The 15,000-nt window shown below is 41.9% G+C and overlaps 3 protein-coding genes across 5 annotated transcripts in view; 2 read left to right on the forward strand and 1 right to left on the reverse strand.

Moving 5' to 3' along the window:
* Positions 1 to 1,989, forward strand: part of LOC125955494 (ankyrin repeat domain-containing protein SOWAHA-like) — a 15,687-nt gene extending 13,698 nt beyond the window's left edge. The window contains exons 5-7 of the mRNA XM_049686626.1: positions 1,288 to 1,314; positions 1,390 to 1,589; positions 1,674 to 1,989. Coding sequence (XP_049542583.1) covers positions 1,288 to 1,314; positions 1,390 to 1,589; positions 1,674 to 1,916 — 470 coding nt within the window. The 3' untranslated portion in view covers positions 1,917 to 1,989. The remainder of the gene's footprint in view (positions 1 to 1,287; positions 1,315 to 1,389; positions 1,590 to 1,673) is intronic.
* Positions 1,990 to 6,375: 4,386 nt separating this feature from the next.
* Positions 6,376 to 8,259, forward strand: LOC125957049 (kelch domain-containing protein 4). The gene is made up of 3 exons (XM_049689448.1): positions 6,376 to 6,574; positions 6,640 to 7,891; positions 7,953 to 8,259. Exons 1-3 carry the CDS (start codon positions 6,461 to 6,463, stop codon positions 8,144 to 8,146), a joined length of 1,560 nt encoding a protein of 519 aa, XP_049545405.1. The 5' UTR covers positions 6,376 to 6,460; the 3' UTR covers positions 8,147 to 8,259.
* An 85-nt stretch (positions 8,260 to 8,344) lies between these two features.
* Positions 8,345 to 15,000, reverse strand: part of LOC125957051 (TRPL translocation defect protein 14) — a 9,189-nt gene continuing 2,533 nt past the window's right edge. The window contains exons 5-10 of one of the 3 annotated variants that reach the window (XM_049689451.1): positions 14,837 to 14,974; positions 12,387 to 12,515; positions 11,953 to 12,303; positions 11,538 to 11,868; positions 11,255 to 11,436; positions 8,345 to 10,096 (exon numbers count right to left, since the gene is read on the reverse strand). In XM_049689451.1, coding sequence (XP_049545408.1) covers positions 10,032 to 10,096; positions 11,255 to 11,436; positions 11,538 to 11,868; positions 11,953 to 12,303; positions 12,387 to 12,515; positions 14,837 to 14,974 — 1,196 coding nt within the window. In that variant the 3' untranslated portion in view covers positions 8,345 to 10,031. The other 2 variants (XM_049689450.1, XM_049689452.1) reach the window with 2 other exon arrangements.

Here is a 15,000-nt window from a genome sequence, read left to right on the forward strand (position 1 = left end):
TTATTTCGCTGGACGGCGCTCGGCTCTGGCTCGGTTGTGCGATTGGATTAAGCGTCTTGAATGTTGGACAAATTGCAACACTTGTAATCGTTTACAGCAGTGTAAAGCCCGCAACCGTACCAGGAGGTTGAAACAATCCTCTAAAATGTTTTGCACAAAAAAAACGAATCATCGTGTCTGTGATGCCCGCACACCATAACAGCGGAAGGCGCATAACATGTGTCTTCGGCAATTAATGGTTGCATTTAAACCCATTACGGATTGACACCATTGCAAAAAAGTGTTTTTTTTTTCTCGTTTTGTTTTGTTCATATCACCCCCTCCCATGAGGGGCGTCCCGCCATGCTTAGCCCCACCCAGAGGGGCACGTAGACCTCACGGAGGTCATAGGCAAAGAGTAGTACCTAACCGGAGGCTGAGAGTTATTAATAAGTAGATTAATGCTCAGATAAACCGTGCGCGCTCCATCGCTCCACTAGGGCGGGTTCTCTTCCATCGATATCTCGTCTCGGGTGGGGTGGAACACCGTCGTGGGTGGGGTAATCCCCCTTCTCCGTGTAGCCTGTCGCCGAGGTGGGGTGATCTTAATCCATGCGCACTCGTCGTCCATTGTCATGTTTCCGTTGGATTTTTTGTTGCTGTCGATGCTGGTTTATTTCTTATTTACCTACTACCTCACCAGTGTGTTCATGTATGATGAGGGGGGGGGGGGGGGGGGGGTGGCCACCAATAGACTAGCGTGATGAGAAGAATTATGCGTTATTACCTTCCATTGGTGGAACGCACCTGGTTCCACCTCCCCTTCTTTGCGCTCTGTCTACTACTGCTTTTTTGTGTCTCGCTCTGCCCCCGAGACGATTCAATCCGCAGCTCATCTAACCATATCAGCGCGATACAGATAAGTAGGCCTTGGGCCTAGAAATGTGAAAAAAAAAGCTTGCACGATATTGGCATATTCTCAAGTGCAAGTACGTACCGGATCAGCCAATTGTGTTGAATCGTAGTAGTCTGGTTTGTTGTATCGTACTTTCTTGTAAAAACTGTATACTGTCCCCCTGCTTGTGTAATGTGGCGCTTCTAAACTATTCTGTCCGCGGATTCTTGTTATCATTTCTAACGCATGCCTCTGTAAATGTAGCCTATCCCCTGTGTATTCTGTACGGTTGTGGTCTTTATGATTGCATGTATTGTTGTCACAATGTCCGTTGTACAGTGTGGCTCGTCCGCTCGTGTTACTGACGACAATAAAATATCCTTCTTCTAATGATCGTTTGTTGTTTAACGCAGAAATCAAGGCCAGGAAAAAGCATTCAGGTAACCAGCGCACGTGTGGAAAATGCAATTGCAAAAATTAATTAATAAAACATTTCGTGGGCTTTATGCTTTCAGAAAAAGACTCGGGATTCCTGAGGATTGGTTCCCTGAACGTACGAGTGAAGAAAACTACCGAAGCCTTCAGCAACTTTTTGGGAGTTGGCACGAACCAGACCAGACTGCCCCCGGTGGTGGCGCCTGTGATTAGAGCTAGCGCTCCACCACTGTTTGCCGATAAACTACACAAGAACTGGGGCTCGGCAGATAACATTCAGGCAAGAGACGAACCCGTTCGGAGACATCGCGAAACCTACAAAAGACCTCGCAGAAATTAAAATCCCTTATTTCGCTACTTTCAGGAAGATGCGGCCAGTATGCCTCCTCCGCAGTACGGGGCCGCTAAGAAGCGACGCCAGAAGCGTGACATTGCCGAGTACGATCCCAATGTTGATCACTTTAGCCAGAGTGTACCGACAACGCCGAGTCAGGTACGGGCACCGGTGGGAACGCTGTCGGAAAATCCCGATGGGGAATCGATGGGAGACTCGGATTCCGATACTGCTTGCGGATTTGATTCGAACTGGCGGCCAACATACATTTAACGCACCTTATATATGTGCATGTCCCCTGTATGTTTGTTTTCTTTTTTTTTTCAATAAAATCGCAATTTCTAACAACGGAACAAACCGTTGACTGAGTCCCGTTTCCGTCCGGGAAATCCCGTTCACTAGCGAAATCCCTTCCCTGGCCTGATCAGTACACTAATCGACCCATTTGGTCTGGTCTCCGAAATAAAAGGCTAAACAGATGCAAAAGACAACGAGCAAACGTTTCTGGTCTCGAATTTAGGAAAAAAAAATGGAAAACGTAGAATGTCATTGGAGGTGATTGGGAATAGATTCCATGCCACCGTATTGTGCAAACAGATCGTGAACAAAACGTGTTAAACAGGCTGAAATGGTGAACAAACTGGGAAGGACCTTCTTCTACAGTATATTTGAACATTACAAGTTGCATGATCATTTAAATGCAGTTTTTAAACACGATTTTAAGATCCCCACTTTCAAGGTTTTAAGCTGAGGATTGACCAGAAATGGCCAGAATTGGTCAAATGGCCTGTGTTGTGGGTCCATCAGGACAACGTTAAGGGGGGGCTTTGGTTATTTCGGTTTCAAAAAAGCCTTATTTTTGACGATTTTTAGTGCAGAAACCATTCAACTTAATTTTTACAAGTGAATGTCATATTAAACTACAACTTTTCAAGAATATTTGGTTCTATTTTGGGGAAGATTTGATCAAAACTACGTTCATGGCATCCAATCAAGAAAGGCAATTTTGCAAAAATGTACTTTTTGCGGTGCCCATCGTAGCTACGTGCTGGGTCATCTGAAACATACAAATGGGTATTCTTTTGTTAGATTATAAGTTTATCCAGGTAGCCCCGTTGAGTTTTTGTTAAATTTTCTATTTTTCGATTTTTGGCAGATTTTTAAAGTTGAAAAAGTGTTACTTTTTTCGATGTTGCCCTAAAAAAACGAGTTTTATGTAATGAAAAGAATTATCAAAAAAAAAAAGTATCAACAATTTTAACAAAAACTTGACGGGGCTACCTGGCAAATAGTGTACAGATTAAGTGTTCAAAATTTTAAATCGATCGGACCAGTAGTTTTAATGCTACGATGGGCACCGACTTTGAAAACGCAGGTTTTGGGAATCGCAATTCAAAGTTGCGAGATGCGTTAAGCCTTGTATGAAACTCTGTTTTTAAAAAATCAATATCTTTGTCAGTTTTGCTTCGATTGATCCCAAAACTTTACACAATACTCTTGAAAGGATAAGCAATCATATAAAATTATAAAAAGTAAATGCGAAGAATTAAAATAAAATACCGAAGCCCCCCCTTAAGCAACACGTGTCTTTAATCGCTGTGGGTTGCTTTATTTTCGATGTCTTCCTGTAATTCGAAGAGAAAGCAAAAGAGTTATACCGATAGAGAAGTCTTTAGCTCACTTTTCATACCTCGCCAAGTTTCGTTAGTAACTTCTTCTGCTTCGCGATTGCTTTTTTATCCGTCTTCATCGAGGTTTTCTCCGCTCCCAATCCTTTCTTTTTGTTTTTATCCTTCCGACCCATTTTTTGAGGAGTTACTTCCGATTTACCGAATATAGAAATTAAAGGAATTCAATTTTATTTTACCGAAAACGTGTTTCCAGTTTTGCTTTGATTCCGCTATTTCGCGCCGGAAAAACCAAGGTTCATGTAGAACTGCTAGAATTTTTATCTCTGCTCGAAGTTTTGAGCTATTCTAGCAGTAGAAATTATGCTCGAACCGAAATGCATGCATGACTGCATGACAATTTTTCGAGCAGTATTTTGTACTATTTTAGTATATATAAAGTACCGGCGAACCTGTGTTCCGCATTCTCCATCAACAAGAACCCCATCAACGACACCTTCCTATCAACATCAGTCGTCTCGTTCCCGTGAAACTGCGCATTAAGAGTTTTTAAAAATGAATGAAAAAGGTAATGAAAGCAATTTAGATAAGAGGGCCCATAATACGTGTATCTTCATTTTCTTACATATTCTATTTGCTACACAATTTCAGATGTTTCTATTGGCCTTGGAACATGCCTCGGACTCTATGGTGCGGTGGCTGGAACCGGACTTTTACTACTATTCACACCAGTTGCACCCTTATCGATAGCTGCAGGAGTTCTCATGGGAGGAGGAACCGGAACGGCCTCTGGATTGGGCATTGCGGCTTTAATTAACAGACATAACAGAAAGTAACATCAGCATCTTTTCGAGCAAGCAAGAAGATCTAACAGATCTTCTTCTAATCATACGAGGATGAACCAAATATAAACGAGGCTTTGCAACCTACTACCACAATAGTGGAGAGAGGACATTCCCGCTTTTTTGTTGGGTTAGTTTGTCCGGAGTGGAAAAAGCGTGATGGATCGCCTTCTGGGTTTTCTCAGTGTCCAAGTAACAATTTCGGAGCTAGACTAAGACTGAATTTAAATTCGCTAGCTAAGACTAAGACTGAATTTAAATAAGCTAGACTAAGACTGAATTTTGTTCGGTCGCTGCCGCTTAACTCTAATTGCATTCGTTCTTCCCACTGTCGATGGCATCGATCTGCCGCATCAGTGTTTACACCGTGTCGCTGTTGCTACTCGATACCGCGTTTCCGCATCGCTGTTGCTGATTCTGGTGATGCTGCGATTCGCCTGCTGCTTCGATATTTTGATGCCCCCGTATCGTACATATACAACAAAAATTTAATGTTTTTTTTTAATATTATTTATTAGCCGATTTATCCGATTTCATGCTCGTATACGGTTTTATAATGTCTCGCATTGGTTTCCTTTCATTAGTTCGCCTTTCTTATCGCTTTTCTAGCAACGATGGTAAAAAAACAATAACCTATGTATGCTTGTAGCTAATATTCGCTAATATTAGCTACAAGCTAATATTCGCTAATATGAACTTGTATCACTGTATGTTTCCCGCCCGCCGTTTTGTAAACAAATGCCGCTGACCGTCTAACTGACGCCGTTTTCCGTCGACCACCCAACTCGCGCTGAGTCAACTACCTGGTCGTTTGATACTGCGCGTTACCACTTTTGCTTCTGGGAGTGCGCGTGCCGAAATGCCGTGCAGACAACATTATCATAAATTCTGCAGACAAATGACCCATTTTGTTGACGGCTGATGTGACGAGGAACTGTTCCGTACGTTCCGTGTAATTTTATAAATAAAAATAAGTCCCTACATCATGGTGCGCGCATCACGCAAAATCTACCGGGCCGTTCATCACCAAACTTAACACATACATAGGTTATTGTTTTGTTTACCATCGTTGCTAGAAAAGCGATCAGAAAGCCGATCTAATGAAAGGAAACCAATGCGAGACATTATAAAACCGTACACACGTATGAAATCGGATAAATCGGCTAATAAATAATATTTTTAAAAACCATTAAATTTTTGTTGTATATGTACGTTACGGGGGCATCAAAATATCGAAGCAGCAGGCGAATTACAGCATCACCAGAATCAGCCACAGCGATGCGGAAACGCGGTATCGAGTAGCAACAGCGACACGGTGTAGACACTGATGCGGCAGATCGATGCCATCGACAGTGGGAAGAACGAATGCAATTAGAGTTAAGCGGCAGCGGCCGAACACAATTCAGTCTTAGTCTAGCTTATTTAAATTCAGTCTTAGTCTTAGCTAGCGAATTTAAATTCAGTCTTAGTCTAGCTCCGAAATTGTTACTTGGACACTGAGAAAACCCAGAAGGCGATCCATCACGCTTTTTCCACTCCGGACAAACTAACCCAACAAAAAAGCGGGAATGTCCTCTCTCCACTATTGTGGTAGTAGGTTGCAAAGCCTCGTTTATATTTGGTTCATCCTCGTATGATTAGAAGAAGATCTGTTAGATCTTCTTGCTTGCTCGAAAAGATGCTGATGTTACTTTCTGTTATGTCTGTTAATTAAAGCCGCAATGCCCAATCCAGAGGCCGTTCCGGTTCCTCCTCCCATGAGAACTCCTGCAGCTATCGATAAGGGTGCAACTGGTGTGAATAGTAGTAAAAGTCCGGTTCCAGCCACCGCACCATAGAGTCCGAGGCATGTTCCAAGGCCAATAGAAACATCTGAAATTGTGTAGCAAATAGAATATGTAAGAAAATGAAGATACACGTATTATGGGCCCTCTTATCTAAATTGCTTTCATTACCTTTTTCATTCATTTTTAAAAACTCTTAATGCGCAGTTTCACGGGAACGAGACGACTGATGTTGATAGGAAGGTGTCGTTGATGGGGTTCTTGTTGATGGAGAATGCGGAACACAGGTTCGCCGGTACTTTATATATACTAATATAGTACAAAATAATGCTCGAAAAATTGTCATGCAGTCATGCATGCATTTCGGTTCGAGCATAATTTCTACTGCTAGAATAGCTCAAAACTTCGAGCAGAGATAAAAATTCTAGCAGTTCTACATGAACCTTGGTTTTTCCGGCGCGAAATAGCGGAATCAAAACAAAACTGGAAACACGTTTTTGGTCAAATAAAATTGAATTTCTTTAATTTCTATATTCGGTAAATCGGAAGTAACTCCTCAAAAAATGGGTCGAAAGGATAAAAACAAAAAGAAAGGATTGGGAGCGGAGAAAACCTCGATGAAGACGGATAAAAAAGCAATCGCGAAGCAGAAGAAGTTACTAACGAAACTTGGCGAGGTATGAAAAGTGAGCTAAAGGCTTCTCTATCGGTATAACTCTTTTGCTTTCTCTTCGAATTACAGGAAGACATCGAAAACATTGTCGCCAAGTATGAGACGAAGGACACCAAGTCGTCGGATCTGACCGAGATCGTATGTCCTCCTCCGACGGCCCGCGTTAACGTGGGTATCTGTGCGCATCCGGCCGAGCGAGAGGAGATCTTTTTACACGGAGGCGAATTCTACAATGGCCAACAGACCACGATCTATGGAGACTTTTACTCGTACAACTTACCGAAGAAGGAATGGAAAGCGCTGCGATCCTCGATCTGTCCAGCACCGCGCAGTGGCCACCAGATGGTTTCGGTGGCTACGGATGGAGGCCAGATCTGGCTGTTTGGCGGAGAATATGCATCACCCTCGCAGCTACAGTTCTATCACTACCGGGATCTGTGGGTGTATCGTATGGCCAGCAAGCAGTGGGAGAAGTTGAACGCTCCGAACGGACCAAACGCCCGAAGTGGTCACCGGATGGTAGTGAGCAAGAAGAAGCTCTTTGTATTCGGTGGCTTTCACGATAACAATGCCTCGTATCGGTACTTCAACGACCTTTACGCCTTTTCCCTGGAGACCTACAATTGGACCAAAATCGAAACAAGCGGCAGCGTTGCTCCTCCGCCCCGGTCCGGTTGCTGTATGGTTGCCACGGGTGACGGTAAAATTCTGGTTTGGGGTGGCTACTCGAAGACGACGGTCAAGAAGGAGGTTGATCGAGGTACGACACACACCGATATGTATGCCTTGGTGCCGAATGATAAAAGTGATGCGAAAGCAGCCGGGTCCAGCTATAAGTGGACCAGTGTGAAGGCCGGTGGAAAGAAGCCAGCTCCCCGCAGCGGAATGGCCGTCGCTATGGCACAGAACGGCAAAGCGTACGCATTCGGAGGTGTGATGGATACGGAGGAAGATGAAGAGGATGTAAAAGGTCTTTTCAGCAGTGAGCTGCACGTACTGGATACTGCAGCCTCCACGTGGCGGAAGCTAGAAGTGGGCGCCAAGGCACGCAAGCCTGAGAAAGCCAATTCGAAACCGGTAGAACCGGCAGAATCTGCCAAGGTGGTTTCAGATGATGGTATCTTCACCATGACGGTTGGAGGTGCCAACAGTGGGGGCCCCAGTAGCACGGCTAAAAGTGGAGCTAGCGATCTGGATCTCGGTGGTCCTTCTCCTCGTATGAATGCCGCCATTGTCGTGTGCAAAGGACAACTGTTCGTATACGGAGGACTATTCGAAACTGGCTCAAGACAGTATACTTTAAGCGATCTCTATTCGCTCGGTAAGTAGCTGAAACCTAATATAGTAATTGGTAATTGTCTAATAATTGGTTTAATTCATAGATTTACATAAATTGGATGCCTGGAAAACACTGATCGCCAACAGCTTGAACTCCAGCGAATGGCTTGGCTCGGACAGTGAAGGAGAATCTTCAAGCGATGAAGATGATGACGATGATGATGATGATGATGATGATGATGATGACGATGACGATGACGACAGTTCAGAAGATTCCTCCGAAATGGACACGGATTAAATAAAAGAAACCGCTTTGAAGCAGCACTTTCCAATCCATAAGCAACAAGCGTTCTTCGTTTCTCATCTACACAGGAATACAGGAGTCACTCTTCTATCTACAGCTAAGGTCTTTATTTCTTCCATGCCATCGATCGATATCTTTTTCCATTTTTTTTTCTTTTTCTTTGTGAAACATATTTTTCTTGCCTTCAGTTTTGCAAGTTGATAAAGCTGCAGATCGCTGCTTTACATTTTAATATAAAATACATCAATAACAGTGTTTCTTTAGTCATTAAATTTTTGCAGGATTTATCCTGTCTTCCCTTGTTTTTTGTGTGTGTGGGTTGTTTTGCGATTGTTGTAGATTGATCATTGATCAGAGCAGCACGACGCTCCTAAACTTGACTTCATGTTCCGTGAACAATACTTTACATAAATCGATTCTGATCATTTTAATGAGCTAGGGTAGAGGTGTGGTGCAAATAGGGAATTATAACAAGAAAGTTGTATGCAAAACCCGCAAGACTAGCGTCAGTTGTACATTGATGTTTATACATTCATTTTTTTTTTTACATTATAGATGTCCAATCGAGCCCTGCCGTTGGGTCGGGTAGGTGGTTATCATCTGTTGATGCACGAATGGTTGATCTGATTTCACATATTCTCACATGTTTCGTGAGCTGAAGGGGTTTTTTTTTTCTAATGGTTCGTAATCTTCTTGCTATCATAAATGGCGCAAGAAAAGCGAGGATCTGCTCGATTAAGATACACACTTAAGTACATTTACTGGTCCTATCCATCATTTAAAGTACATTTTAAACGTTCTTCAATCTTGGTTGTTGGATCATCATCACGAACTGTTGAACTCGAACCATCTTGAACAATATAGCACCAATTAATGTTCCGTCCACCGCACATTATTTCAAACGTACAACCGACTGACTCGCGGTATGCGTCGTGTTTTAAAACCCAGAAAGCGTAAAATGTTCGTGCGACATTTTACGTGTTGATGGTATTGAAATCATGCGTCGCTGCCCCCCACATTTCTCTACATTTGGGCTTAAATTGTTTGTGGTTTAAGATGATGGGACCACAGGGCTACATAGAGACATAGAGGAGAAAGGGGAAATAGTATGACTGGTGCCGGAAAGCACAACGTAATCGCGAACCCTGCCAGATTGAATGGACATATTAACGAAGATGCAGTCGGTGTATACTTTGTCTTGGGCATAAGAATATTGATATCTCTGTTTCAGGAGAGAAAGAGGTAGAACTGTTTTATGGGCTGAGTTTGCCTGCCGATGTCTTTTAATCCTCGAGAATAATGCATTCAACAAAACATGATTTGGAGGAGCATTGTTACATTCATTATCAGAGTAGCGCCTCCGAGCTTGTGATGCTTACAGGAGAAGGGTGCAACTTTATTGGTATGTTTTGAGGTTGACTTCGCTTCAGATTAATATAGTCTGTTTAATAAAAAAAAGAAACGAAAAACAGCTAACAAGTGCCAGCAGAAAGCAACAATGTAAACGAAGGCACACAACATCAAATGACATCAAGATTTAACATCATCCGAAGCGTTTTCTAGAATCCTTTGGGTAATTGAAATTGATTCATCATACTGGACTATACTTCAATCAAACAATCAGAACAAAGTACTGATATAATAGCGTTTGAATGGGGTAAGTGAATACGCAGCTTCTTTGAAAGATGAAAGGTACACCTCGCATACGACAGTTTAACATCATCTTCGAAAGAATCAACGAAACACAATTACAACTACTCGTTACCGTCTTCCTCTCGTCACGAAACAACAATCTCGAACCGCTATTCCATGGATCTGACCTTTCCTCGCCAATTCGTTCACCGCACTCTCAGCAATTTAGATAATAACTCAGCCGCCACTACGCTGTACCATTGATAATTTTCTTCGAGTGACCATTCGTTTTAACGTCGCCATCGTCTAGATCTATTGGAATCGAAATATAGCATTTGAAAACGACAGAAAGGTGTGGAGTGTTGTGTGAGGGAAGAAAAGAAAAAAAGAAGAGAAACAAACGATTTCTAAAATTGGAGCTAAAATTGGTGATTCTTCTCTGAAATTGGCATAAATGTGGAAATTTTGATAATCTTGTTTCAATGAACCAGATGTTGGGCCACAGCTGAAAACACTTGTTAGGCAAATGTCGAATCAATGGAAATACACTGAATGACGAGAGTCACCTTTGCTAAAGTGAGTAAAACTATAGACCAAGCGTTCGAACACACATACAAAACTTATACACGTTACTTTGAAATTAAGACAGGGACCAAGGATGGCCTAGGGAAAACAAAGCATTACTTGTTTCGTTACATAAGCGTGCCTGATCTTTTTTAAAAGCAACAAAAAAGAATAGCGTAAACGTTTATCCATAAAACGTATTCTCCCCTCAGCCTCCTCACGGGGGATTTTGGTTGAAGGTCGTTAAAAAAGCCATGATCTATCGCAAGCTCTACAACAATACGCTACTAACTACAAATGATAACATAATGCACTAACCAACTTTGCGTACAGGCCACAATCTCACACCTTATGACATGCAAAAGACAGTTCTACGTTTAATGTATACAAATTCTACTGGCATACCCAATTGAAAATCAAACTTATCTTTAAAAGAAAATGCGATCAACATTTTGCTTTTCGCGGAAATTGAACTAAAAATTGATAAGAAAATGTACGACACGGCTACACCGGGGAGGGAGGCGGAGGTAGATTAAAATATTAGGCACAAAACCACGGACGAAAGTGCTGTGGATACAGTGTACAGAGAATGCTAACGTGTTAGGCAAGCGAATGGGAAAATTGAGATTATAGTAGAAGGACAGCAACGACCACAACACATATGAAATGTGCTAGCCACTCAGGGTAGTCTTCTGCAACCAGTATCCGTAGCTTCCTCTCTTCGGTCCAGCAATTATTCAAACAGTGTGTCGACGTTATTATCTGGAACATTTCCGCTTGTCTCATTCACTCTATCTACGCCAGTGTCAGTAGTAGCAGTAGCAGTGGCAATGATTGGAGTGGTGGTGGATGCAGTGTTGGAGGTGGAAGAAGTATCGGCCTGCCGATGACAACAGATTGTCTTACCGTGTAACGAATAGCAAAACTTCTTAGTATTGTTCCAGTCTTCTCGTAGCGAAAGATTAAACATCGAGTAATCCGGCTGACCGGTCACCTCTTTGACGATGTTGAGGAATTTCGGTAGTATATTCTTCAACTTATCGCCGGTCAGGGAGGTGTACGTTTCCAATAAAATAAGACCTTTGCATCTAGAAGAAGGAAGAACATGAACCAACCAATTATTGTACACGCAATTTCATAAAAAATAGTAAACAAAAAAAAAACAGAAAGGTTTTCATTTCTGGTTTACCTGGGATGGCTTGGCTCTATGTAGATATCCATCTGGAAGTATTGGTTGTTCACTAGGAAACATCTGCGCTTCTTGTAGATGGTGAAATGCGCATCATCCTGCTGGGTTAGCATATTGAGATAGTCACGATGTGACAGCTGCGTGCGCACCTCTATCGACTGGCCATGCTGCTGAGGACGGCGTATTGTGTGGATATAGCTCCAACGCCCGTTTTGACCACGTTTTCGCAAACGTGCTTGCACACGTGGACCGGCACATTGCAAGTAGTGATGCGTTACGTCGAAATCCTGGAACGCCGGGAAGGCCGAGTCTGCTGGCACCGGACCTGACACTGGTTTGGTGGTGCAAGAATAGTAAATTTATATTAAACAAACAATATACGATACAAACCAACGGTATACGGAGTTAGCCATACCTAAGAATTTGACCTTTCTCGATGTGATCGACAGTCGATCGCCTATGTCGATACCCAGCTTCTGGCATACGCACTCGATCATTCGATTCACTTTGTTTTCAAAATCGGTCGAATTGTCGATTACATCAAAGTACGGATGGCCAATCCATGCTGATGCCGCCTTGTAATCGAGATCCCGAGCTAATGTAACGCCTTCAGAGCGACATGAATGCTCTTCTGTGTTATAAAAATCTTCTGCACCATTTGCCGCTGATACCATGTGGATTATTTGGTTGTATCGATTGTCACGCAGCTCGACCGGGTTCCAGTTGTTAGAGCGCATCATTCTATCCCATTTTTCCTTCGATATATCTAAGCGATTAACATATAATTAACATGTTTCACAGCGGTTGAAATCATATTTGACTTAAATGTAAATGTTAAACATGACTTACATGCACTCGCATCCATGAAACCACGATCGCAAATGATGAGACAGTTTTTGGTGCTCGTTCTGCCCAACTCAAAGTAAGTGTTTTCAATTTGTATCATGGTCCGCAGCAAATTCTCCTGAAACTTGTACACTAGGAAAAAAAATGGAACAAAAACAATTGTAAACTTTGTGAGAAATTCTTACGCATGAGAAAGTACTATTCATCGAAATATTTATGTATATTTCAGTTATGACAAGATCATTTGTATCAAGCCAACAAATAGCAAACAGAACACAATCTGAACGATGGAAAACGGCGGGGCATTGCGCTAGTTATCTACGTATTAGGCGTACACATGTTGCTAGAATTATCATTTGCATGTAAAGCGCTCTCTGGTAATACTATCAAACAGTTTCGTATCCATATTCATTGCTTTCGCTTTGAAATTGCTATTGTAAAATTATTGTATTTGTTGCCCATGTGGCAGTCTCGTTTACAAATCATCGTTAATATGTTGTATCGCAATGATTTCAATTTTGATAGGTACATTTTTGAGAATCACAGCCATTTTTTGGCCAACAATATATGCATAGCGGTTAAAAAAATCGTCCGGTGATCAACCGGTGACATACAAAAAGACAGGCAATGGAATAGCGTGCCATCCAAATATAGATTCGCAAAACATCGAACACAATTGATACTTTTTTGAGCATTTGTGATGAAGCTATAGTTAAAGAGAACAGACTACATCCTCGGTCAACAGAAGGTTCTCGCATTTAACGCTTTCTCCCGTCAGCAAAGATCCTCATTGATGAGAAATATAAATTTAGCAGAGACTCTCTTCCTCGAGCATTCGGCATTTGTTTTTTTTGTCTCTTTTCACCTGTACCATTCTAGGCCATAAACATACTGTGACCAAGTCCACGTGATCACCGTGGTTTCGCTCTCGTTTTTGCACATGATTGTTGATCGCGATCGTGAGTAAATTGCCAACATTTTAAACTCTGGCTCAATCTTATTTGTTACGTTCAAGCCGGGTAGAAATCATCCGCAAGTACTGACAGAAATCATTATTCGTGACATAAGTCTAGGAACAGAATTCGAATGTGCACGAAATGAGCATCATCTTAGTTACTACCAACCAGTTACCGATGTAAGCGATGCTAAATTACAATGTTTTGTGGTCAGTCGTAAACCTAACTGGATTTTGTGAATACCTAAATAATCGTACTGTCATATCGTTCATTGAAACTATTATAAAATATGACTCTGAAAATTCGAATCGAATTTGCGACAAAAGAATGTTTATCAAATGCCTTTTGCGATCAATTATTTGTCTATATTGTTGTATAACATGAATAATTAGTCTGTGACACCGAAAAGAAGGTAAGTATCATTCGCTTATGTTAAGTGTTAGCATTGGCCTACTATCAGCTTAGCATTGTGCAGTAAACTGTTTTTAGCCAAGCTGTCCTTTAGCCAGTTGTTTGATGAACATGGAAATACACGACAGTATCATTTTCTCGTACCAAGCTCATGAACCCGGTGGCCGGTATCAAAGGCCGTTTCGAGACGATTTTATCAGCTTTTAACAAAACCACATTCTGTCGCAGCCATTTGTTTAACTGTGGTACATCTACATGTGATGTGTAGAGAGCATTCACTCTCATTCTGTTAGCAATAACATGAGTGAGTGCCATTCATGATTCGCGATGGCAAGGTGAATTGACCATTAATTGGTGCCTACGTCCGCTCAGAATCATAATGCTGCAAAATATTTATTCTCGCCCGGCGCGGTGACGAAATCAATTCAATGAATCGTTCTACCTCAATCGAACGAAGCGCTATAGGCAATGTATTGCGCGTCATCGATAAGCGACACGTGCTTATTGACCCCGTTTGAAGGAAACGAACAGTTGAATACATTCCGAACAAAACGGTAAAGAGGCCTACACACGCGAAATATTCTATCACAACGTTCTTGCTAGTATTGATTTAAGCGAAATATGGTTGGTCAATATCATAAGTTAGTTTGATATATTTAGCATATGCGAGCTAATACATTTTGAAAAGTATCCTAAAATAACTCTCAAGTCAATGCATTAACATAGAATATTACGCGCGTGGCCTATTAAACGTTGTAGAGATTGAATACGGGAAATGAATTAAACAACTTATCTGGAAGGATTCTAAGAATGGATAACACTGAACAGTTTGATTTAAACTATGGTTAGATGAAAATCTGTTTGCAATGCATAAGAAATGACATATTCTGGCGCGTTGGCTATTAACATGGTTACAAAGACAGTGCAATTGAATGGAACGGAGATAAGCCATGGCAGCTGATAGCGAGGGCTCACGGTCAAGCACAGCAATGGATCCTCCTTGATGGTAGGTAGGTGTGTCCGTGAGTAGCGTGGCATGAGTTTTGTTTTCATTGACGCACCACATTAAAACCATCTTCAACTCACCATCACCAACTTTTCCAACGGCAGCAGCCATACACCTGGCACAGGTTGTAATTTTGTTAATATCAATAACACTATGCTCGGGGATGCCATCTTTAAAGACAGGTTCCTTGTTTTCGCGCGCCTTTTTGTTACTTCGATCTGATGTGAAACAATTATTTTCTTTA

The sequence above is a fragment of the Anopheles darlingi genome, chromosome 3 (assembly GCF_943734745.1).
Source record: "Anopheles darlingi chromosome 3, idAnoDarlMG_H_01, whole genome shotgun sequence".
NCBI lineage: Eukaryota > Metazoa > Arthropoda > Insecta > Diptera > Culicidae > Anopheles > Anopheles darlingi.

Coding starts and splice junctions, on each gene's coding strand:
- LOC125957049 (XM_049689448.1), top strand. CDS start 6,461: ATGGGTCGAAAGGATAAAAACAAAAAGAAAGGATTGGGAGCGGAGAAA. Junction 6,575..6,639: donor TACTAACGAAACTTGGCGAG/GTATGAAAAGTG, acceptor TTCGAATTACAG/GAAGACATCGAAAACATTGT. Junction 7,892..7,952: donor AAGCGATCTCTATTCGCTCG/GTAAGTAGCTGA, acceptor TTTAATTCATAG/ATTTACATAAATTGGATGCC.